Source organism: Mustela putorius, unplaced genomic scaffold (assembly GCF_011764305.1).
Source record: "Mustela putorius furo isolate JIRA1106 unplaced genomic scaffold, ASM1176430v1.1 tig00000145_pilon_pilon_pilon, whole genome shotgun sequence".
NCBI classification, from domain to species: domain Eukaryota; kingdom Metazoa; phylum Chordata; class Mammalia; order Carnivora; family Mustelidae; genus Mustela; species Mustela putorius.
Window position 1 is genome coordinate 39,789,040 of NW_025421294.1, and position 26,180 is coordinate 39,815,219.

The following is a 26,180-nucleotide window of genomic DNA, read 5'->3' on the forward strand; positions in this document are numbered from 1 at the left end:
AACATAACTCTCTTTTTCTCCCTCTACCACCGTCCCTCTCTTTATATATAATACATCCACCTACAGTATATATGGAATTAAGTTGTAGACCAGGCTACAATCATTTAAAGGAAAAAAGGGTCTTTATTTGGAAAGTTTAGAATTTAAAAAAAATGTATATAATTATATAAATTATATATGTGTATATATAAAAATTGTATGTGCCAAGGAATTAAGAATTCATCAAGTTTTACTTTATTTCTCTTATCCCCTTTTGATAACAATGTGTTATCTATACAGAGTAAAAAAATTTTAAAAGGGGATAAATTTTTTCAGTTTTATTTTAAATTTCAAAATTATATTTTTCATATACGTGAGACATAAAATTTAAATCATGTACATGGACACAAAGATGGACATAGCTAATTAAAACACTGACAAATCTCAGTTATAATATATATTTTTAAAACAAGTTTTCTGTTTTCATAATATAGTGAAAAACTAAGTTCATTAAAAAGTACATAGGAAAATATAATAGTTAATTTTGTATTCTCTTTTCAAATATGTGACTTTGAAGGTATGCATTAATAACACTTAAAAATCCATATACAATACAACAAATAGATTTATAACACTTTCCTTTAATTATTAGTTTATTTACTGTAATTCATAGAAGCTCCATGAAGAGTCATCATTTAAGGAACTCTTCTGGTTGGAATCACAACCAAATTTTGAACATTTGATCAAAGGAACATGAAAAGGCCAGGTCTTGGCACAGCAGGTTGAAAGAACTAATCTACAATGTTGTATATTTCAGATAAAGACAATCTTAACTAAGCTCCAAATCAACTTTTTGGGGCAAGTGGTACCTTACTCTCATTAAAGAAAAGTCCTTACTGCTGAGGGCACTGGGTCTCTGGAGTTGATTTGGAAGACACGTATAAAATAGGGTGTGATTTCTTACAAGTTTCCTTTTCCAATTTGCTTGCAGTTTCTTTCCCTTCTTTAACTTCTGTTTGAAGCCTTGATTCAGCAGCTAACCTACAGGCATTAAAGCATCCACTCTGAATTTAAATGCAGTTAAAAAATTTAAGAAACAAACCTCTCATATAATGAACCTCGAATGAGACATGATCAATTTTTTTATGTATATGAGGAAAAAATTATAGTTGACCCCAATACCATTAAGAAATAAATCACTGCCTCTCTAAAAACTTTTTTATATCAACAGACTTAATTTTTTAAATACCTAAAAAGATATTTTTAAGGTTGATAAAAGTCATAGCAAAGCCTAAATTCAAGAATTCTAAAATATAATGGAATGTCAATTGTGATAATACACCTAATAAAAAAATTTAAATGCTAGAGCACAATTTTAATGTTAATATGGCATACAAAAGGCAAACACAAGATAAAAATAACATAGTAACCTGGGTTGCATGAATACATACCAATTTGCCTCAAAAAACAAAAACCAAAACTTAAACTGAATTTCAACTAGCAGAATATTAACTTAAGAAAAAATAAACAGTGGAGAAATATTTTAAAAGGTTTATAAAGATTTTATAGCAAGAGCATCAATTAAATCTATAAAGCATGCAGTAGTGTAGTCCCCAGTAAACCTGTATTTACTGTTACAATATCATAGGATTGCGCATCTAAGTTAATCATGCAGAGAACAAAAGGTTGGAAACGTCTTAAGGTAGCAGATGGACTCACACATACACAAAAACAAATGTTTTGTGGTATTTTATTTGTTTTTGTTTAATTTGCCAGACAAAATTCCAACATGTTACTTAATTTGAGTCAAACAAGTAGCTAAATACATTTAAGTAACTTTTATCAAGCAAAAAAAAAAAGGCAGAAAAAAGAAATGAAGACAACACAGATAGCAAGGTCCGCACTGTTCAATTCTGGAACTTTGCCTCCAGAAATATACAATGGTCAAGCACACTTCCACAATGAATCACATATATACGAGCATAACCTACTGAATTCATTTCAGAACTACTTGGAACTCTGTGTGTGTGTGTGTGTGTGTGTGTATGAGAGAGAGACAGAGAGATAAAATTCATTTCAAGGTATTTTTTCCTCAAGAATATTAAACTTTAATTTTATGAGACTTACAATGTTATTATATAAAAATTCAAGGAATGAAGTAATAAATTACAGTTCACCCTTGAATGTGAAGGGGTTAGGGGAACTGGCCTTTGTACAGTCAAAAATCCTTATGTAACTTTTGACTCCTCCAAACTTAACTACGGATAGCCTACTGCTGACTGGAAGCCTTACCCATAACATAAACAATCAATTAACACATATTTTGTATATATATTACACACTGTGTTCTTACAGTAAGGCTAGAGAAAAGAAAACATTATAAGAGAAAATCATAAGGAAACTAAATTTACAACAATGTATTTAGTGAAAAAAGTCCACATATAAGTGGACCTGCACAGTTCAAACCTGTGTTGGTCAAGGGTCAACTGTATGGTTTTTTGTTTTTAAGATTTTCTTTATTTATTTGAGAGAGAGATAGTAAAGCATGAGTGGGGAGAAGGTCAGAAGGAGAAGCAGACTCCCCATGGAGCTGGGAGCCAGATGGAGCACTCCACCCCAGGCTCTAGGATCATCATCTGAGCCCAAGGCAGTCGCTTAACCAACGAGCCACCCAAGTGCCCTCAACTGTACTTCTCTTAATAGTAATAGCAGCTCATGTTGTTGAGGGCCTTTCACTATAGAGCACCACATTTAATAGCACTGAAGACTTTTAATTAAAAAAAAAATCAGATAAAACATATAAAACAGCCCCTTTAAAAAGGTGAGCTATGCCTGACAATATTAATTCAAATGCACACTAGTAACATGTCTTATTCTGTACCCTCCCATCTACAACTCATGTAGCCCTAGCAGCACCTTAAAGATTTCCTTTCATAAGCCAACAATCCAAGCTCTTTCCACATCAATATTCTTAATTTTTTAAATCTGAAGATATTTGTTTTAAATGCATCTATTATTCCACTGCATACAGACATCCTTTATCATCTTTTTATTACCTTCTCCATTTTCTTCATTTCTCTTGCCCTACCCTTGGTCCTGCTTGTGAAGACCTGGGCTTGTGCCTTATTCCACCCCTACCCTTGGCCATTGTTACCTACCTTTCTCTTCCACTCACTTTCTCTTATCTCTATTATTTTCTTAAAGATAAGATTCTTAAAATTTTAAGTCCTATATACATATATGTCTGACACTTTCTCTTTTAGTCACAAACTCAAATATGTAGAAATGAGAGGCTTTGAAGTTTTGATATAAAATGAAAATTAATTACCTTTGATATTTAAAAATATTAAAATCAAAGCTCATTCTTAAAGACTTAGGAGAAACATTTTCAAAAGCCATAAAAAAAATTCACCTAACAGTTATCAAAAAAGCTGCAATTTCTTAGACTACTAGAAAGCCCTTTAAAGAGGTAAGATAATTTTTCTTTCATGGCCATTCTTGAACTAGGGAAAAAAAAATAACTGTTCATTTATTCAAACCAACAAACATTCAGAGATGTACTAGACTGTGATATTTTTGTTTCATGAAAGAGCAAAGTGTAACTTTTGAAAGTAATTCCTTTGTTCAGGTATCCTTTCCCTTTGTAATCATTTTAGTTTTTCTTAAGGTTTTAGAAAAGTTGAAGGTAGGCACATGAAACTGTGGAATTATACTACATGCAATACTAAGAAAATAGATAAAGACACAGATAGCACAGTTCATGCAGCGATAGAGAAGAGATGGAGGCGCCTGCTGGTTGCCCTGAAGAAAAGAGAACACTGACCTGGGAGAATTTGGGGTGTTTCCACTTCTTTCACTTAAGGCTTCAGAGTCAGCTGAAACTCCTATAAGTTTCACACATTTCTTTTCCTTCTTTGGCTGAATGTCCATGGGCAGACTTTTGTGAGGAGAGAGATTGATTCCTGGTGTATTTATAGAAACTGTCTTTTCTAACTGCAAGTTAACTTCAGAAATGCTGGGACAGCACTGGACCTCCTCTTTCTGAGGTGGTAATTTATAAACTTCTTCCCCAACAGCACTTTTGGTACATACGTTGTTAGGGGTGATTATATCCACAGGCAGGACTTCCCGCCTCTTTTTGGGTACAGGCACTTCAATTTTCTCTGAGAACAAAAACCATTAGAAATATATTCAGTCAATAAGTCAAAACAAAGACACAGTAAACATAAGAGAACTACTTATAGCTTTTTCCTTTCCTATTTCTCATTCTTTTGAAACACACTTATTTCCTTGTTGAAATCTTTTATCCTTTCTTTTTTCATGGACTTCACTAACTATACTTTTAAAAGGTTATCTGGCTATAAATTTTTCCCTGGGAAATCAAAAGATTTAGTTCTCGCAATGAAAACTTCTATGTTCTGATACTGTGATAAAAGTTATATGGGGCTTTGTAAAACTTCAGTGTGGAGGTAACAAAGGATACAGTGGCTGAGAGTCAAGGAATCCAGGTACAATTCCCATACCAGCACTCTGCAGCTGGATGACTTTGGGGAAGTACTTAACCTCTTGAGCTTTATTTTTTTTTAATCTGTCAAATGGGGATTAAAAACATCCACTCCACTTAATATTGTTTGTTGTAATGATTACATGCAAAGAACAAGTCAAATTCTCTATGGCAACTTGTGCCTATTAGCCCCACCCACAAAATATATTCAAGATCTTAGTACTTCTACTATGGATACTTCCCAAGTTCAAACCATAGTATGTCTCACTGCAGACTATGGCAATAGCCTTCTGCCCCCTACTGCGTAACATAATATCATTCCATCCCCATGAAGGTCTATTTTCAGTCACTAAATTGCTCTAATACTTTTCCCCTATCCCCCACCAATGCGTCTTTCACTTTCAAAATCAAAATCAATATTCAAAATCAGAAAAGTTAGTAAAGTTGGAGAAACCATAGTTGGACATGGGGTTAAATCATTATTTTCCCTTTCTCTTGTACTGCACCCCACATCAACTAGATTAACTATACTTCCTTTTGTCTCTTTGCTGTGCTTAGTTCAGCAGACTTGAAATTCGTATTATTCTTAATTAGGAAAGCCTATTAGAATCAGGGAAGAGAAAAAGGATGAAAAAGAAGGCTTTTCAAACTATAAAAAAAACTCACTATTGCTGACAACCTCCCCACTACTGTTAAGAATCCCTCGAGTCAGTGAGACAATGAAGACAGTCTTAGGAATATGAACAGCGTAGGGGCAAAAACTGGCTGAAAATTTATAACCTAAAACACGTAATAACACCTTTTTTGGGTCTAAGAACCATTGCATTCTTAGGTTTTTTTACTTTTGGCCTTTCATCTTTTTTAAATTTACAAACAGTAAAATCACTCTTTTTAGTGTATAACATGCAGAGCCCACATGGTAATGCTATTTTCTAGCTTACTGATTAGATTTGCTAATCGTCCCCTAATATTTGTCCTACTAGTCTTCCTCAATAATAGAGTCCCCAAAAGTGTAATCAGTAATACTGTAATAACTTTGTATGGTGACAGATGGAAACTAGACTTATCATGGGGGGTCATTTGGTAATGTATAAATATTGAATCATTATGATATAAACCTGAAACTAACAGAATATTAGATGCCCATTACACTTAAAAAAAAAGAAAATCCCAAGATGTAGTTAGGAACATGGCTCCTGAGAATCAAGACTACCTTTCTCAGCTTTTCTTATAGGTGAGGCCACATGACTCAGTTTTGCTCAAGGATTATGCTGATGAACAATGCAAATGAAGCCTAGATTGTGACACTCTGACCAGTCCCAGAATGTCTCTTTCAGACTTATGTAACAAGAGGACTTAATACCTATCTTGTTTAAGTCTCCACAATTTTAGGTTTTCTATAAACAATATTAACTAATACAGCTCCCAAACATCAGTTGCTTCAACAAAATCAAACTCTCTGATTGTAATTGCAAATGGAAAAGCCTCTAAGTTTTCAAACCTTATCAAGGTTCTAATACACAGATATCCAACGGCATATCTATTATATTCATTCATACCCAGTACTTAGTTTTCTTTGAATTTTCTTACACATTTTATAGCAGCAAATTTGTTTTATTAGATTGAGATACATAACCACAAATTAGTTTGTAATGGGATTTGCATAAAGCTGTAGTAAGAAAAAAAAAAACCTGATATGATTTCTCAGAGTTTCTCGTAATTTAAAAGACAAAATATATGAGACATACATACCTTCAGGTTCATACTTCAGTTTTAGCTCATCTAGTTTAGCTCTCAGTTTCATATTTTCACTTTGGGAGACCTGGAGGCATCTTTCATTTGCAAAAAGTTTTCTCTCAATATCTAAAGCCCGTTGGCTCTCAAATAATGCTTTCATTCGTTGTATGGACAATTCACCTTTAGTGCTTTCATTTTCTTTGCTATATAAATAAAAAAAGGAGAACCAAAGAATATTAAAATAACACATAACATATATAAGTGTTTTATACACATATGTAAAACATATATTGTTAGTGCAAATCTTTTATTAGATATTTGAATTCTTAGCTAAACACACATTTTGGGTTTTAAATAACAAAGAGACAATAAACAAAATAAGCTTTAACAACAGCAATTTCAAATAAAAAATGTCATACATCCTTCAAAGGAAAAGAGAAAAATATTCTTTCCACAGTAATGCATGTGTAAATAATTTCAAATTTCACATTAGATGATATTTGTTCCTGAAAAATTTAGATTATAAGAACATTTTCTATGTCAAAGTTCTTTTCTCTTACCAATCTAAAATGCTAAACATGGGAAAATAAAATATTTAATTATTCATTGAAAGTATTTTTTTCTTCAATAACCAGCACTAATTATATCTTGACTACATCTTATTTGCTATACAAAGGTATTTTTGATGCTTTTTTTTCCTGGAATTTCTTTTGGCAATTTGAAAACAAAAATCTGTAGTCACTAACACTACTTATTAAAAGTACGTCAAGAGAATGTCCATCTTTCTAAGCTCCCAACACTTACTTTAAGTTGTCAAGCTTCATCTGAAGTAAATCTGTGTAATAGGTGTTATCTTCCGGAGCTCCAGAGTTGGCAGAAAGCTTAGATTCCGTACTTTCATATAAGCTCTACAGAAAATAAGAATTCTTATTACTTAACATAAATAACAAATTACGTTAATCCAGGTGTCCTTGAATAATACAGGTTTGAATGGCACAGGTCCACTCATACAAGAATTTTTCACAGTAGAGTACTATAAATGTATTTTCTCTTCTTATAATTTTCTTAATGGTATTTTACTTTCTCTAACTTACTTTAAGAATACAGTATTTAATATGTATAACATACAAAATATCTGTCAATCACCTGTTCCTGTTATCAGTAAAGCTTCCAGTAAAGAGCAAGCTACTCATTAGGTTCTGGGGAGTCAAAAGTTATATAGATTTTTGACTGCACAGGGTTGGGCATCCCCAACCCCCATGTTGTTCAAGAGTAAATTGATTTAAGATATTCAAACCAAATCTGGCTGCATTATTGAAGGGGTTACATGTACCTTAAATTTCTCCAGATTTCTAATTTCACCTAAGAGGTGTTTAATTTCACCATTCTTCTGCTCTAGCATAGCAAGCAACCGTTCCTGCTGCTCAAATTCAGTTTGAGACCCTTTCATTTGCAGCAATGTGGCGATTTGTAACTAGAAAAAAAAAAAAAAATTACCACCCAACACCCCACAGAGAACTGAGTGGAGGAAAGGAAGATTCTGATGACTGTATTTTGGTACAATGCACATTCTGTACTATATAACCTTGAATTCAGTTTGGAAACTAAACTAACTATGTCTACTTCAATAATTTAATAATTTGAAAATATTTATATCAAGAAGTTTAGTTATAGATATAACTCTTGAGTACTATTTGAGTACTTATGAGTAATACATGACAACTGTAACAATTATTTGTACTTCTGTGAAACATAAAATTGAACTAAATGGCTATGATCCAGAAGCATCACTTTAATTGGTAAATAAACCTGTCCAAACACTGTAATGCTATACTTTAATCATCATATGCACTGTCATTAAGGTTCCAATGGGGTTTCTCAAAAATTTTGATTAACTTCAATAGTATTAAGTGGAAGAAATTATTACGCTATTCACATTTATAATGGCGAGATTTACAAATGACAAGGATGGAAAACAAAGGTAAGAGATATCAAAGGATATCAAGGGAATCTTCAATAAAAATATAAATACATTTATGTTTTAATAACAGTAATCAACTTACCTAATTATGAATCCACCAAACCTGGAGTTACATACCTACTGAAGGGAAATTTACTGGAATCTAAAATTACCATTTCTTTCTGCTTTTAGAAATTTCCAGAGTTCTAAAAATTGCCAATAGTTTAGTTTTGAGTAAAGCAAGCAATGATAATACAGTTGCAGTTGTGGTTATGAAGATAGAAAGATGACTTTTAACATTCTTAAGGACCTGCTTTTTGTTCCTGCTTCAGACTGGAGTCTAAGAAGATTCGTATCTACTTGCTTCTAAAGATAACTTGGAATATCATGGGAACATTGGGAGATTAATAATAGTAATTATACTGAAAACATGTCATATGTATATATTACTCTATACACACACATACTGAAAGAAAGCAAAAAGCAAATATGAGAAAATTTACAAAAAAATCATTCCTGGATAGGGGAATCTTGGTAAACCAGGCAGTACTGTCGAAATCCTTAAAAACTATAGCTGTTTGTTAAATTCGCACTTCCTTATATGCCAAGTACTATATAAGCATTTTACTATGCTTTCATTTAATTCCAGGACAATTTAAGAAGCAGGTTCTATCATATCTACTTCATATACAGGGTGACTGATGATATACTGAAAAGTAAAAATGCTTGGACAAGGTCACACAGCTAGCAAGTGACAGAACTATAATTCAATCCCAGGTTGATCTAATACCAAAGTTTCATTACTAATTTTTCCTATTTTTAAATCTCACCACCCTGAATAAAAGGCAGAAAGCCTTCTAGACTTCTAGTTACCAGTTAGGCGTAACAGTTCAGGGATCGGGATTCTAAAAGACGGTACAATACTACAATCTTTCCAACTTTTGCATGTTTTTCTGTTACTGCCTGTTTGACTTAAATAATGACCAAAAAAACCCTTAAAATTAAAGGGGCCTACTGAGAGTTGCTGGAGGGGTGATGGGTGGGGATGGGGTAATCGGGTGATGGGCATTAAAAAGGGTGTTTGAAGAAATGAGCACTGGGTGTTACATGTAACTAATGAATCACTGAATTCTATCTCTGAAATTAATAATACAATATATGTTAATTAAACTGAATTTAAATTAAAATTTTTTTTTTAAATTAAATGGGCCTATACGCTTGTCTTGAGGAACTGCAAGAAAAAGGTATCCAAATCTCACTCTATAATAAGCCTTTGCAGGAGAACTGCAGAATGTGAGAGAACTAGTTTTCATTGAAGTAGGAATCTTAGGCCTGTGCTAAGAAATGCCAGGCCAACAGCTGGAAATGAAAACTTGTGAAATTTTTCTCTGCTACACAGAGATTTGTATATTTCTGGGAAAGAAATTGAGTAACCATTAAAAAAGAAATCAATCACAAAGCTATTGAGTAACCATTAAAAAAATCAATCAACAGATGCTAACTGTACTACTAAACACCTACTAAAGGATTCATTTTTTGAAATTGATATAATAGAACATTTAGTCAATCTAAAGATATTTTTTCTAAAATAATGCAGTTCTAGAAATAATGAAGTACACTCTTTGAAGGAAAAGATGCTTTCTTTGATATATCTGTACACGTAATGCAGATACAAAGTTGGTTTAACAGACCTTCAATGGTGATAACATTATACCTTCATTCTTTGCATCTGTTCTCTGTTAAATGCATTTTGCTTCTTTAGTGACTGATACTTGACTTTCATACTGATAAACTGACGTTCCATTGCTGCCCTTCGATCTTCCACCTAGAAAATATTAACATGCTTCATTACTGTTGTATTCAGTGAAATGCTAATTTAATCAATGGGGTATTTGTTACGTACCTCTGCAAACAAAGAGTTGCCCTTACTATTGGGGTCCAAGGCTTGCTGGAGTGCCTGGTCTAATTGCACCTGAAGATCTTGATTTGCTACACGAGCTTTCTAAATTTGAAAGGAAACAATTTAGCTAATAGAGGTTAGATTAGCAAGAAAACAACTTATTATTATTGGAAAAGATAATGTGACTCTAATCATAGTACCTCTAAAGCATTATAGTAAGAAACTGCTTCTTTCTCTCGCTCCTCTTTTTCTTCTTTAAGTCGGTCTACCTGGCGCATTAAATTAGTACTAAGAAGTTCTAGTTGTTCTTGTCTATATTGTAGTTCATTCACTTCTTCTTTGAGGGCGGTCTATTCAACAGGAATTGAAAAAGAGGAAATCATCCTGAATAGTCTTTCATTTAACAGCTGCTCAGTTTATCTATCAGAAGTTGCTCACGCCCAAAACTAAAACTAAAGAGTTAGTCAGCAGTTCTAAGATACATAATAAAAGAATAATAATTACTAAAATTTTTCAGCAGGGAGCCATATGAAAGGCTATCTTTCTTTTCTATAAATTTAAGCCTTTGATTTTTAAATAATCTCAGCCAGCAATGAAAAAAATCTACATTCATATGCATATCAATTTCCGTGAAACCAATATTTTATATAGGGCTTTTATGACACAAACTAGGATCAAAGTTAATGACTCTAAGTTCTTCCAAAGGTTTCATTAATCTAAAGGTAATCTGCTTTACATAACCATATAATCTAAAGCTTTACCATGAATGAATAATCCACCTAAAAACTCTACAAAGTAGTTTTTAATTAGTAGCATCAAAGTTAAGATAAAAAATATTTCAGCCCTGGGGCACCTGGGTGACTCAGTAGGTTAAAGCCTCTGCCTTTGGCTCAGGTCATGATCCCAGGGTCCTGGGAGCCCACATCCTGCTTCCCCGCTCCGCCTCCCTCTCTGCCTACTTGTGATCTCTGTCTGACTTGTGATCTCTATTTGTGAAATAAATAAATAAAATCTTAAAAAAATATATTTCAGCCTTAAAATTACCTAAGGATTATAACAAAAACATGTAAAAAAAATACACAAGGAAAAAAAGAAAAAAAAAAACAACCAAAGAACATACATGCCATAAAAATTACCTTCATACTTTCCATTTCAGTCAGTTCAATTTGAAGAGCTAGCATCTCTGAAGACATGCTTTCATGTACACGCTCAGATATTATTCGCATTTCCTCTGACTTACATGAAAGGAGTTCTTTCTGATGATCTACTTTGTGCTTCAATTGCTTTTCACTAAGCCTAGCTTCATCTAATTCAGCTTTCAGTTTTTCTAACTAAAGTAAAAAAGAAAAATTCACAATCTTAAAAAATCAAAAGGTAATTGAAGGTCATCAGAATATACAGTTGTAGTATAAATTACTCTGGTAACTGCAGAATAACTATTTTATAAGACAGTCAAGATGAACAAACTAATTACACTTTCATACAGTTCTCTCTTAGAAAACTAAAAATATAAAGTTTAAAGGGAACAAACAGCAGAAGGATGAAGTTTTAAGGTCAAGCCTAGATTTAGCCTGTTTCATTCCTCTTAGGTAAAAACTGTTAATGATTGTACAAATACTGGGTTATTGTGTGGCTTTCAACTAAGATGTAGGGTGGGGGTAAAACATTCAGCACCACACATAGCATTCATTAAACAATTTCTGTTATCTATAAAAAACTTCTGCTTGATTTCCAGGGTTATAATGATCACCTATACAGAATTATCTTCAATTAGGTATCAATGTTCTATATCCTGATATCTGCTTTCTATTTAAAAAATAAGAGCCTCTTGACTTGTTTTCCCTTTTCTATTTTCATGAGGTGAAAAAAAATTTTTTCAGCTGAACAATCTATGTTGAAATGTGGCTATTCTTCTGAAAAACATCACTGGCTAACCTAAATTTACTGCATGATGAGACTATTAAGTCTTCCTATTTGGCCAAGGCTAAGCATCTTAAAACAGTGATATGCACTGACCTACAAACATACAAATAGTCCATACAAGTAATCAAAGTATGTCTGTGGACTCTTGGCCACTTTGGCTTCAATGTGAAGAGTGAATAGTATAAAGAGCAATGATGGAAGCAGCCTACCTCAATAGAGGTCTAAAATAGTCTAAGGGAGAGAGGATGGTAATCTGGACTAGAATGATAGCAGCAAAGATGGATCCTCTGTAGATCAAATTCTTAAAACCAGCTGATGGAGTAATTGTGAGAAATAAGCAAGGGGCATCTGGGTGACTCAGTCAGTTAAGCATCTGACTTCAGCACAGGTCATGATACCAGGGTCCCAGGGACTGAGCCCCAGGTCAAACTCCCTGCTCAGTGGGAGAGTCTGCTTCTCCCCTTCCCTCTGCCCCTAAACCCTACTTGTACTCATCTTTTGCTCGCTCACTCTCTCTCTCTCGAAAGAAAGTAAGTAAAAGATATCAACTATAACTCCAAAATTTTGGAAGAAGTGATTTGAGAACATCCAAAAAGCCATTCTTATATAAATGGCCTTGCTGCAGATTGTGACTATTTCCTACATTACTTTTTTTCTGTTTAAGTAATGAAAGCCACTGCTAAAATGAAAATATAATGACAGGGGCGGGGGAAAGGTATCATTATCAGTCATTGGTGTCCCAACTCAGATTAGTTCCAGACAAGGTGGATTACTGTTTGTCAGTACGAATGTAAGATGATTCTAAGTATTACATGAAAGTGCATTTTGATAGCTATGTTCATCTGACTACAATTTAGAAAAAAAATACAACCAACTCAAATATATAATTTCATTGATCTCCTTACTTAAAATGAATAAACATTTAAAAAGAGAGTCAATTTAAAGAAATTAATTAGGGGCGCCTGGGTGGCTCAGTGGGTTAAGCCGCTGCCTTTGGCTCAGGTCATGATCTCAGGGTCCGGGGATCGAGTACCGCATTGGGCTCTCTGCTCAGCAGAGAGCCTGCTTCCTCCTCTCTCTCTCTCTCTCTCTGCCTGCCTCTCTGCCTATTTGTGATCTCTGTCTGTAAAAAAAAAAAAAGTTCCAATTTGGAAAAAAAAAAAGAAAGACATAAAGAAATTAATTAACAGTATAGGTGGTACAGATATGGAAAAATTTTAAAAGATGCTACACAAAACATAGAAAATTAGGAAGCCGAAAGTCGGGTAAGGTTTTGTAGAGAAGAATTTGGAAAGTATGGACTGTATACAAAGAAGAGCATAATAAAGTTCCAGATTCCTTTGATGTAACCTGAAGGAAATGGATAGTTGGAGGTAACCAAAAAGAATGGACAACTTGTTTTTAATATGTGAAATGAAGCCAGTGTAACATGTCATTAGTCTAAGTATAGTGACATTGGCTTTGGAATCAGGTAGCTTTAGTCCAAATCTTGACTGATTTCTGCAATTTTTGTCCAATTTGTTTAATCTGTTTACACATTGGTTTTCTCACCTATTATCCACAGACAATAATGATACCTTCCTTACTGAGTTCTAAGAGGCAGATCATATGTCATTAGCTTATCTTCAATAACCAAGCAAGAAAGTTTGATTATTCTAATGTTCATTAACTTACAATAAACTGTTGGTTTCTTTGGTAAGATTACAAAAGATTACCTCTTTCAGTGAAAGCTAGGGGACAGGTCTTTCTGAAAGGGAATTGTTATACTATGCACTACAAGCAAGAAGATCATGCTTTTCACTAAACTAAAATTCCATAACAAATATCCAGTTACTGAAATTAAATAATTGTATTTAATTAGTAGAATGTTATTACTACAATTCCCTTGGGAAAACTCTTGTTTCTCATTGTTCCCACTCATAATATTCTAATGATGGAGCCTTGATCTCAGCTATGTTGCACAGATGGCATTAAGAAAATCTTCATCACCTAAAATTTACATATTCCTAACTCCTTAAGCATGAAACATTTTTGTTTTGATATACATAGATATTCAAACCTTATTTTTTAGTTCATTTACTTCTTGTCCATGGCTTCTGCTCAGTTGTTCCTTCAGTTGCTCCAGGTGTGTTTTTTGTTGTTGTTTAATAGCTTCACATTCAGAGCTCAAACTTTCTAACATTCGACTCTTAAGCTCAACTTCTCTCTGAAGAGTATATTTTTCTTGTTCATAATTCTGAAAACAGATTCAATTATAATTCGATTACATAAAAATAACTTAAAGCCATCACATATAAACAGTTCTCACCTTCAACTGTTTCATTCTTATTTCACGTATTTGCTGCTTTCTAAGTAAAAACCACAGGTTAGACCTGAAGTAACTCTGTAGCTAATCAGTCTTAAGAAAAGCCCAGAGGGTTTTAGTCCATGCTACTGATGTGGTAATTATTTCTATGCCATGTCAAGGAAGTAAGGTGTTCCGTGGCACATCAACATCTCAAGTAATCTTTGCTAGTGAAAAAAACAAAAACAAAAAACACTTAATAGCATTTCAGTTTTCCCAGTGAGAATTATTTGGTTTGATAATGATATTTATGGCTCCGAAAATAAAATAGTGGATAAGGCACAAAGTGAAATACTAAATTATCCCTTACTTCCAGAATGTAGTCATTTGAGAAATGTTTACAAATGACTACTCAGACGAATACAGTGTTGAGACAAAAGGAAGATTTTTTTTTCTAAGATTTTATTTATTTATTTGACAGAGAGAGATCACAAGTAGATGGAGAGGCAGGCAGAGAGAGAGAGAGGGAAGCAGGCTCCCTGCTGAGCAGAGAGCCCGATTTGGGACTCGATCCCAGGACCCTGAGATCATGACCAGAGCCGAAGGCAGCGGCTTAACCCACTGAGCCACCCAGGCGCCCCGAGACAAAAGGAAGATTTAAGAAGGCTTTTGCTTTTGCTTTTGGGAAGGACAAACAGGGAGGAGGAGCAGAGGGAGAGGGAGAAGCAGACTCCCTGCTAAACAAGGAGCCCGACGTGTGACTCAATCCCAGGACCCTGAGATCACGACCTGAGTCCAAGGCAGACACTTAATCAACTGAACCACCCAGGTGCCCCTTTGACAGGGAATTTTAAAGATTAAAAAAAGCATTAGTTCAAAAATCATTTAACTAGTATTTAAAAGTAAGACAACAACAACAAAAAAAACCTAGATTAAATAAGAAGGAAAACCAAGAAATGCAGTTTTTTTTTTACTGTACTTAAATTTTGAGATCAAAGTTTAAACATATTATTGAGCATTTACTACATAAAACAGATTCATTCTTTCAATAAATGTGTACCAGATTTTACATATATAAAAGTGAACAAGAGAGACAAAATTCCCTCTCTCATGGAGCTTATAATTCAGAGTTAATTAGGTGAATCAGTGAATGATAGCAAATTTACAGAACACTCAGGGAAGGCCTCTCAGCTGAAGTGATATTTAACAGACACCTAAAGGATGAGGACTCAATCCAAGACAGTAAGGGGATGGGCAATGCAGATGAAGGCAATATAGCTAAGCACAAGGGAAAGTAGTTTAAAATAAGGTCAAAAGGTTGGCATGGGTCAGATCACATAGGAATCTGCAAACCCAAGTAAGGGGTTTGAATATTGTTAATACAATCGTAAGCCATAGTTGTGTTTTTAGCAGGACTGTTACAGGATCTTTCATTTCTTTTACTTTTACTTTTTCTTTTTTTTTTTTTAAGATTTTATTTATTTATTTGACAGACAGAGATCACAAGCAGGCAGAGAGGAAGACAAGGAGGCTTCCCACTGAGCAGAGAGCCCGACGAGGGGCTTGATCCCAGGACCTTGGGATCATGAAGGCAGAGGCTTCTGAGCCGAAGGCAGAGGCTTTAACCCACTGAGCCACCCAGGCACCTCTTTCATTTATTTTTCAATGGCCATGTGGCTGCTGTGTGAAGAATGAACAGTGTGAAAGGCAATGAAGGAAGCAGGCAACCTGGTTAGAAGGCAACAGTAGCAATTTACAGGACAGATGACGGTGGTCTGAATTAGAGTGGCAATAGCACAGATGGATGTTTTATAGGTCAGGTTCTTAGAGTTTGTTGATGGATTAAACATGAGAAATAAGGGCCACATGGATACAGAGTAAAATTCCCTTAAATTTGGCTCAAGTTATTATACATTTACTCAGTAAACTAAATTGTAAGAGAATGTCATTAGCTGGCAGGGAGTCAACTTTTCTGTTTATGTTATGCTTGAGATGTCCATTAGTAGGCAATTGAATACACAAGTCCAGACTTTAGGAGTAAACTAAGGACTTGGTGTTGTGTCATAAGGCATTTAGATGTTACCTAAAGCTTGGAAACAAATGAGGTCACCAAGAAAGAGTGCAGACAAAACAAACCTAAAATCCAGTATGTGCTAAAGAAAACAGTAACCAGATTTTTCAAATTCAGAACATACATGGTCAGAAACACTATCAGTTCATTCACTTCAGTACCCTTTTTGAGAGATAGGTGTGAACAGCAACTAGAGCTACAATCTTCAAAAAGGAATAAATCTAATAATAACAATAATAATAATTGCTAGACAATACAAATGTTCTACAGCTTAAGCACTACTTTGTAAACAGAGTCCACGGTCCTACCTCAGTCATGGTCATCATTTCATTACGACATTTATCCAACTGATTCTGCAACTCATTTTGGCTCTCCACTAGTTGTAAGCCATACTGTGCAGCTTTAAGTCGCTCTTCTTCGACCTCTTTGAGCTTGCATCGAAGATCTGCAATTATATCTGCCTCCATATTTTTTTTTTTCGTTTTTAGTCTACTGTAAATATAGGAAATGAAAGTACTTAAGCTTAAACAAAATAATCTGTACAATGATAACAATAGTAAAAGATAAATATATCTTTCCCCCCAATACTACTGCCATATAAACAACACAGCACTGAAGATTGCATTACTGCCTTTAAGTAGTCTAATTTGCATTCTTATTCTAAAAGTAAGGTCTGAAAATTCTTTTACCTGATTTGAGACTAAATCAAACAAAAAATATCGGACACATTTAACTTTGTTCCTAAGAAATGCAGTTATCAGGAAATTGTTCACTTGTGTGCTAAGCTTCCTTAAAAGCTGAGGTAGGGTAGGTCTCATATTTATATCACCATAATAGGTAATCAATTAAGAGCACAATGAAAGAAATCAAGAATTTACAGTAACATCACTGCTACTTAAAATATAAAAAGGCAGCTTTGAATAAGGTTTGTAAGGCAAGGACTATCATGTCCACAATTTTTCACAACAGTGCTAACTTCTTGAACACATTAAATTTGCTGTACTGACAATAGGCTCACTACTATTTTCCATTATGCATGAGAAGACATGCAAAACAGAATCATGTTCAGAGTAATTAAAAACATTTCTTTCATCCTAGATCTTCAGTCAAGGACTTAAACATTTTATACAGAAACATTCCACATAATTCAACTTTACTTATCAGCCTTTCCAAATTGGTCCATCTCAGGCCAGATACAAACTCAGCTTTGCATTCGAAGAGCAACAGGCTGTTAATAAGGTTGTTTCCCCACTTTTCAGCCAAGGAAAGAAAGAAAGAAAGAAAGAAAGAAAGAAGGAAAGAAAGAAAGAAAGAGGCAAGCTCTGTCATGAAATTGACCTTCCAATGGGAGAAGACAAGCCATAATAGTATCATAATTATATGGATTAAAAAAAAAAGAAAAAGAAAAAAAGAACAAGATAAAAAGAACTTGGAAGAAGTGGGGGGTATTGCAACTAGGATGAAATCTAAAATAAGTGTTGGGAGGGAAAAACCCTCATAGTGACTTCTGAAAAAAAAAAAAAAAGCCTTGTAGAGGATGAGAGAGTTAGCTATGTATCTATTTCGGGAAAGAAAAAGGAGTAGAGGAAGGGGGGTAGCACTAAAGTAGAAGGACATCCAAGGAATGAACAAGATAAGAGTTTAAGTCACGGGAGATAATACAGAATAGGCAAATCAGGCCATCGAAAGGACTTTGGCTTCTACTCTGGGTGAAACTGGGGGTCCTTGTAAAGTCTGAAGTACAGATTTGATACTTTAAAGGGATCATTTTGACTGCTATGTTGAATAGTTTGGAGGGGAGCAAGTGGGAAGCAGAACGACCAGGTAAGGTGATTGCTTACACAAAGGTGATTGTATAGGAAGTGGGGAAAATTGATCACATTCTGCACAAATACTTTGAAGGTAAAGCCAACATGATTTTCTGAAAAATTAACATGAGGTATATGAAAAAGAGAGAAGTCAAAAATGCCTGTAAGGCTTCTGGCCTGAGCAACTAGTAGAGCAAATTTGCCATCAGCTGAAGCATCAAAAATTATAAGTTAAAAATTTTTTTGAAAGAAAATCAGGGGCTTATGTTTTGGACATGAGATATATCAAGTAACAGTTTGCTATATGAGTAGGATTTGGGCTGGAAATATAAACGTAGGGGTTATTAACATAAATCCTTGAGCCTTGGTGTCACCAGAGTAAGAGCATAATTAAAGAGAAGAGGACCAAGGATTGAGCCATTAGCAGCAAAATATACTCAGGCAAGACCAGTGAAGTAGGAGGAAAATGAAGAGTATGTGTTATCCTAGAAGCCAACTGAAATGGGTTGGAGAAAATGGTGGGAAAACAGGAAACACAGTTTTGCTGCAAAGCAGAATAAATGGGGGCAGTAACTGAAGGGGAAGTAGGATTAAGTTCGTCTTTTTTAAGAGACAATATTTTAAGAAAAAACCAGCATCCTTGTATGTCATGGGGTAAATTCAGGCGAGAAGAAAAAGTGATGATATAGAAGGCATGGAGAGCTACTAAAAAGAAAAAGAGTCAGGTCTAATATACAGGGACTGATTTTGGACAGGAACATGAATATTTCATCTAAACTAAGGGAAAGCAAAGTATATGGGTACAGACACTGATAAATAGGTAGCTTAGTGGTGGGAGTCTGCATAAGTGCCCTTCTAAATGCTCCAATTTATCAGTAAATTAGGAAGCAAGGTCATTAAGTAAAAATAAAGATGAAGGAGGAGAAAAATGTTTTCAGAAGAGAGAGAAGGGGGAAAAAGGTATCCTGTTATCGAAGGCTGGCAGTTACTGCTCTAAAATACAGGAGCTTTCCGGGGTGCCTGCATGGCACAGTAAGTTAAGGGTCTGACTCTTGGTTTTGGCTCAGGTCGTAATCTCAGGGTCGTGAGATTGAGCCGTGTGGGGCTCCTCACTCAATGAGGCATCTGCTTCAGACTCTCTCCCTCTCCTTCTGCTCCCCCACCCCTGCCACCATTGCTCACATTCTCTCAAATAGATAAAATCTTTAAAAATAAATAAGGAACTTTCCAAAGCCTGTAGGTGATGGGGTTAGGCACTAGTTACTGCACTGTTTATTATATATTTGCTGAGGATTTGCCATTTGCCAGGCAGAGCGCTTCAAATGAATTAAGTGACTTAATCCTCCCGATGGGACTAAGTTAAACATTATTGTCATCAACATTTACCAAAGGGAAAAAAAAAAAAAACCAACAGCTCTTATTCTTTCAGAAGATTTGCTAGAATTCCTATTATGTCTCAGGTACTGTGGTATTACTGAGGACAGAATGCTGACCCCAGAACGAGACAATGTCCCTGCCTTATTGAATCTTACAGTCCATTTGTGGAAAGGCATTACATTAAATAACTGTCAAGTTTTAGAAGTGTTTTAAGTGCAAGAGGGAGCCTGTAACATGGGGGCTCTGCCCTAAGTTGGGAAGTGAGGTGGGGGTGAGGGAGTATGGACAAAAAAGATCTGAGGAAGTGACTTTTTTTTTTGCAAAGGTCTAAGGGATGAGTAAGCGTTAGCCTGTCAATCTGCAAAGGGGTAGTGGGGCTGAAGAACTATACTTAACATATGCCAGACATTGTACGTGGTGCTTTGCTGGTATTCTCTAATGCAACAACCCCATGAGACAGAAGGCATTTCCACCACTTACACATAGGCAAACTGAGGCACAGAAAGGTTAGGTAACTTGCCCGGGGTTACCAGCTAGCAAGTGGCTGAGACAGGACCAGGGTCTAGCTCCAAAGCCTGGTGCCCCGAACCACTTTTCTGTTCAGCCTCTCAGAAACAGCGTGCACAAAGCATTCAGAACAGGTTGCTCGGGGATTCAGGCTGCCTCAGTTCTTACTCCACAACACACTGGTAGCATGAGCGTGGACAGTTTAAGGTCTTGTGCTCTCATCCGTAAGATAAAGACAGTAACAACGAACTGACAGGGTTTGGGAGCCGAAACCAGCTACGGGATGACAAGCGGAATCTGATACGCAGCTGTCCTGGGGCAGCACTGACCAGCGGAAAAAGAATGAGAGCTGTGATATGTGACTTTTCATTTCCTAGGAGCCATGTTAAGAAATGTAAATACAGGTGAAATTCTTTTTAGTAATGTTTTATTCAACCCCATTCACCCAAAACGCTAGCATTTCAACATGTACTCTTTACCGTTATTAACGGGCTGTTGTTCTTTTGGAGTAGTCTTCGAAATTCAGAGTGCATTTTATATTTACGGCATTTCTCAACTCCGACTGCCACATGTGGCTAGTGGCTACCATACTGTACCGCGCTGACATGGTGTTTGTTGTCACCCGGGGGCCCAAGGCAGGCGACCCGGCCTTCCTTACTGATGCACAACACCGGGGTGGGGGCGGGGGGCGGTCCGCAGCCCAACGGAAGATTGGGACCCGCTCGGAAGCCGGCTGAGAAAAACTATGGGTTCCGCTGAAGAAGCTGTTCCGGCTACGGGCCTCCGCGGTGACCCAGACCCCAGGTTTCCTGAGGGCCTGCTCTCACCACTCCCCAGAGAGAATCCCTTGGCCGCTCCCACCGCTCCTCTCCACACGCACCTCCCCCAGGCCCGTGGCCCCTACCTCTCTCCTCACCCCTTTCCCCAGCTGCTGCAGCCGGCGGCTCGTGACGAGGGCTCACAGCGCCCAGGTTCGCGACGGCAATACCACCTCACGACCAGAGACGCTCGCCCATTCACCGAGCTAGCTCTCGGGGAAGCGCCAGGGCTTTTTGAAAGCAGTTCCCGCGACAGCTCACACTTCTCGCGAGGTGTTCCGCGCAAACCGCGCGCCGGGGAAAAACGGGGAGGAACGTCCGAGCTATCGCTCCGCCCCCCTCTACCGCGCCTGCGCAGAAGGATGTGGCGTGCCCGGGGTTTAGGGCTCTGTAGCTGGTTGTCTTTCCTCAGGCTTGATTTTGTATGTGTCTTACCAATGTCTAGTTTTAGTTGCCGTGCCGTTTGTTTCTGGTTGTTGTTGTTGTTTTTCTGGGGACTGTACCTTCTGGAGAGAGTGTCACTAGAAGGCGAGGCGGTGGGGAGTTCTGAGGTGTGCAAGCCTCTGGCGTCCTGCCCGCAGATTGGCTGGCGCGCGTGGGGGGGCTGTGCTCTCTCGTATCTTCCACGGTTCCAGGAATCTGAATCCGTGTGACAGTGTCTAAACTCATCGTAGGACAGTATCACGGTCCCCGTTACAGAACAGGATGACAGTTATCATTATAATGGCACTAACATTTGAGCTTTCACTATGTGCCATTACAGTGCTAAATTTTACACGAATTATCTCAGTTAAATCCACAGCCTGATGACGTGAGTATTAATAATCCTCCCTTTCTACGGAGGAAAACAGCCCGAGGAAGAAAAATACAATGGCCAAGTGGTAGAACTCCAATTGGAACTAACGCAGTCTACCGCTAGAGGACAGGCTTTTGTGTGTGTGTTTGAATAGCGAGTTTATGTTTTGTAAGCCTGTTCACTATTGGAAAATGTAAGCAATCACAGATAATACATGCAACATTTACTGAGCACTTCTGAGTCCTGGTAGCTTTTATATGGGTCCTGGGCTTTGAAACCATCTTTCTTGCCTCCTTGAGCCCTTGACCATAGCTCCTCTCTTCCATCATCAGTTTTTTCCATTCCTGGTGGATCTTACCTATCAGCAAATAAATGACTGACCTCTCAAAAAATAATTCCAATCTTAATTAACTCTAGTCAGCTTCCACCCCATTAATTCTCCCTTGATAACAAAATTCCTGGGGGAAAAAAACGAGACTGGATATCTTTATTTTCTTACTTTTCATTCTAACATTTTTTCCCACTTCAGGTTTTGGTCCCCACGAGTCCAGTAAAACAGCTCTTCTCAACATCATCAGTGAGTTCAATTTTGCAAAATCCTCACTTCTCTTGTATTATGACAGAGTTGATCACTCTCACTGAGTCTGGGTTTAGGTCTTGATGTGCTATACCCTCTCTTCTCTCTTAGTTTCCTTTGCAGATCTAGTTCTGATTGAGCGGGGCCAGACGTGGAGGATTGATCTCAAATGAACACTGGCAACAATGATACCTTCATGTTGCCTAGCAGATAACCTTGGGGTCTGAATGAGTGAGATGCTTGCTCATTTGTCATCACCCTCATGTTCTTGAGTAAATGAAATTTAATTTTCTGTACGATTTAACAAAGATTCCTCAACTGAATTCCTCAAAGTAAGACACCAGTTTAGCCTAGATCAACCATGACTGACTGAGATTAGGTAACCTAAAACGTATCTAAACTTCATTTTTCTTTTTTGTTACATGAGAAGGTAGACCTACATTTCACTAAGAGTTCTTCTAAATCTAATTTTTAGTATTTTAAACTCTTAACTGAGTGGCTGTAATGTGTTAAGCACAGTGGAAGGAATTCAGAGATACGGTAATCTCTACCATAGTCTGGAAGAGGTTCACAAAATAGTAGGGGACTAAACAAATATAAATAACTACAGGGCTGTATATAAAAGCCATTTGAATTGTATATACCCTACACTAAAGGGTGTAAAGAGAGAAATCAGTTTTGTGTGGCTGTTCCATTAATTTGTCACAGTGCAGGAGGCACTTGAGCAGGGCCTTGAAGAATGGCTAAGCTAAGGAGGAGGACATTCAAGGGGCGGGGATAACATTAGCAAAATCATACAAGCTACCCGTATCATAATTATGGTCATTCCTTAGGAACAGTCTGGGTAAGGTGTTACCACTACTACCACTGGATACTAGATGTTACAAAGAGATGAATTCTAGATGATTCCTGCTTGTTTGGATAACTTGCTTAAGATTCATTGTTTCCAAAACAGATGCATATACCCAGATAAGGTCAACATACCATGCACTAAATGCCATGGGTCAGGAAAAAAACAACCCATATATCTGTTACTTTCCATTCATATCAAGTAAGATGGGATTTTGCTTCCTTACATAGAGTAGTGGATTCACCACACATAGGAAGGCGATTTAGATGCTAGGAAAGAACAACCCTCCTCCCCAGTACAATTCCTGATATTATAGCTGTTCAAAAGTAGGAGAGACTACTATAGTGAACTGGCCATCATTCCTTCACTATGACTATTTCAGTGAAAATGAGAGGATTACTTATCAGAAATGGCGTAGAAGGAGTGTTGCATTGGACTGAAAGATGTGTGTATTTTGATATGAATTTGCTGACTGATTAAATTTTTTTGATATTATAGGAGAATAGAATAGTCTTTGTCCTCAAGGGACTTGGGATTTAGTGAGAGAGGCGTTTAGCAAATAATAAACCTTACTCAGAGTATGGTTTAGACTTTTCTTGTTCCTGCATATTATTAAGTAAAGTTCCAAGATAGTTTGGGGGGTATCAAGCAAGAACAAGCCCGGGATGCTGTGATACAGTTTGCAAAAAGGAACTGGGTTGATCTACAAAATTCCATAATTTATAAAAAATGAGGTTTTAGAAGTCCTACTCAAGGCTGTGATAATTGAGACCTGGAGAATGGCTAACATCAAGAAACAGTCTTAGGGAGAAGAGAGGGCTGTGTGTAGGACTTTGATGATTGTCTTAATCCATAGAGCAGGAGAAGAGTCAGGATACAATAACAACAAGAAAAAAAAATCAGAAGAACCATCAGATAAGTGATCAGGAAATTTAACTGTCAAAGTTATTGTGTTAATTAGATGTCAATATGAATGATTGCATCAGGCCAGCAGATTTGACTGTTTAATAGTAACAATGACAGCGGCAGTCTTTTTTGGCCCTGCTATTTATAGCCAGCTTCAGCTCTTCGTGAGCCCTCTTGCTATACTCCTTTTCTTCCTGAATGGATGCAGTCCTCACTTGGAACAAAGTTGCACCATCCCAATAGAGAGGACATTTATTGGTTAACTTCTCAGAATCAATTCCATTCTCCTTTTCCTGTCCAAAGCATTCTTCTTCTTCTTCTTCTTCTTTTTAAAAGATTTTATTTGTTTATTTGACAGATAGATATCACAAGTAGGCAGAGAGGCAGGCAGAGAGAAGAGAGAGAGGAAGCAGGCTTTCTGCTGAGCAGAGAGCCTGATGTGGGGCTCGATCCCAGGACCCTGGGATCATGACCCAAGCCGAAGGCAGAGACTTTAACCCACTGAGCCACCCAGGCACCTCCATTCTAATTATTCTTTAATAATTCATTTTTCTGTCCATTTTCAACCATGTGGATTGTTTACAGTTGATCCTATCCTTCAGTCGTGAGATATCCCAACACTCTGGTTATAGTAATTTGTTCAGAGATGGGCATGCAACTGAATCCAAGCCAGTGAAACAAAATGAGATATTCAGCGAGACTCCTAGAAAAATGGAGTTTGTTAACCCCCTCTCTATTTAAACTCTGTAACCCAAAGCTGCCATCTGCCATCCCGGTTCTGTGAAACTTAAGTCAACCTGGAATAGACTCAAAAACAGCTGATAATTAGAGAGGTTGAAAACAAGTCCAGGTCATACTGTTTGCACCCATACATTAAACTCCTCTTAAAGCAAGAAATATCCCTGAACAATAGTTTTTGCTCAAGTGGCTTCAATTTTTGTTTTCTTTTACTTGTAACATGAAGGGTTTTAACCAATGAACACAATAATACTTAAGTCTGGACTTGAGTGGACTAATTAACATGTCAAGTTCCTAGTCTGCATTTAGGATGCTATGAGATCAAAACTGGAAGTTGCTAATGTCCAGAGATAGGATTTAGTGATGGTTCCTCTGAGAAAAATGCACTGGTTGAACTAAAAGGAAGACTTCTCCTAAATGAAGGGGTTTAGTGGAGAGTAGAGTAAAATAGGATCCAAACAGCTTGTATGTAATCCCTTTCTTGGCACCACTTCACATTATCATTATGCCCTTGTCAAGCTGACTTCTTCAGGTGATTTTAGCACCTCAGACAGTTAGAATAAACTGAAGGTTTATATCAGTTGCAGTTTTTACCTGCCAAAAATAGTACCCAATCTAGCTAAAGATATATACATATTTATAAATACAAATATGTAAGAGTGTGTGTGTGTGTGTGTATGTAAAATATACCAGTCCTAATTTCTGCAACTATTCACAAGACTGTAGTTAGTTTCTGACAACCTATCTTCCAGTGCCCTTTACATATTTCCTTCATTTTTTGTCAGTATCTCAACTAATTGGGGCTCTTATTCCAGTACAGTGACCCAAATCTACACTGCTGAATAAAACATTTTCACTATTTTATAATTTATATTACTCACTATTCTGTTGACCCAGATTTATTTGGTCAGACTCAAAATGAGATAGGATACAACTTAAGGTTTTGTTCTTTCTCTGAGAGCTTGAAACTGTCACACTGCTTTTCTCTCTCTCTCTCTCTCTCTCGTGTGTGTGTGTGTGTATGTGTGTGAATTCAGTGGAAAGAAGTGGTAACTGTCTAGATGCTTTAATATTTAAGTTAATATAGTTTATTCTTAGAAAAAACAGTTTGGGAGTGTACACAGTAAAAGGAGAAATTGATGAGTCGGCACCCCCAAGTAAGCCTCGGAATACACCTGTTCCATAAAACTAGCTCATGAACTACCTCTTGCCTATTGCCACTAGGTGACAGTCTTTACAAATATTTTATCTGGAAGAGTGTCTTTCTGTTACAGAAATTAGATTCTGTTGGGAGAGATGGTTACCTTTTAGTTTCAGCTAGAATATTAAGCAAGTGCATATATTTGTTATAACCTACACTTTTGGTCACTTGAGGTCATAGTTATTCTTCATCTGGAGGAGTAACTTCTCCTCCTACCTAGAAAGTTTATTCCTTTCTACAGACT

At 36.6% G+C, this 26,180-nt stretch overlaps 1 protein-coding gene across 3 annotated transcripts; it reads right to left on the reverse strand.

Moving 5' to 3' along the window:
- Positions 1–600: 600 nt before the first annotated feature.
- SPDL1 (spindle apparatus coiled-coil protein 1) lies at positions 601–21,137 on the reverse strand. 3 transcript variants are annotated; one of them, XM_004737636.3, is made up of 12 exons: positions 20,955–21,135; positions 16,667–16,850; positions 14,063–14,239; positions 11,217–11,411; positions 10,281–10,430; positions 10,084–10,182; positions 9,895–10,005; positions 7,554–7,694; positions 7,025–7,128; positions 6,236–6,423; positions 3,803–4,142; positions 601–1,020 (listed from the first exon to the last, which is right to left on the reverse strand). In XM_004737636.3, exons 2-12 carry the CDS (start codon positions 16,823–16,825, stop codon positions 873–875), a joined length of 1,812 nt encoding a protein of 603 aa, XP_004737693.2. In that variant the 5' UTR covers positions 16,826–16,850; positions 20,955–21,135; the 3' UTR covers positions 601–872. The 3 variants fall into 3 exon arrangements, with proteins under 3 accessions (XP_004737693.2, XP_004737695.3, XP_044931555.1); XM_004737638.3 differs by lacking the exon at positions 601–1,020 and having other exon boundaries at positions 2,546–4,142; positions 20,967–21,137; XM_045075620.1 differs by lacking the exon at positions 601–1,020 and having other exon boundaries at positions 2,546–4,142; positions 20,955–21,137.
- Positions 21,138–26,180: the final 5,043 nt, after the last annotated feature.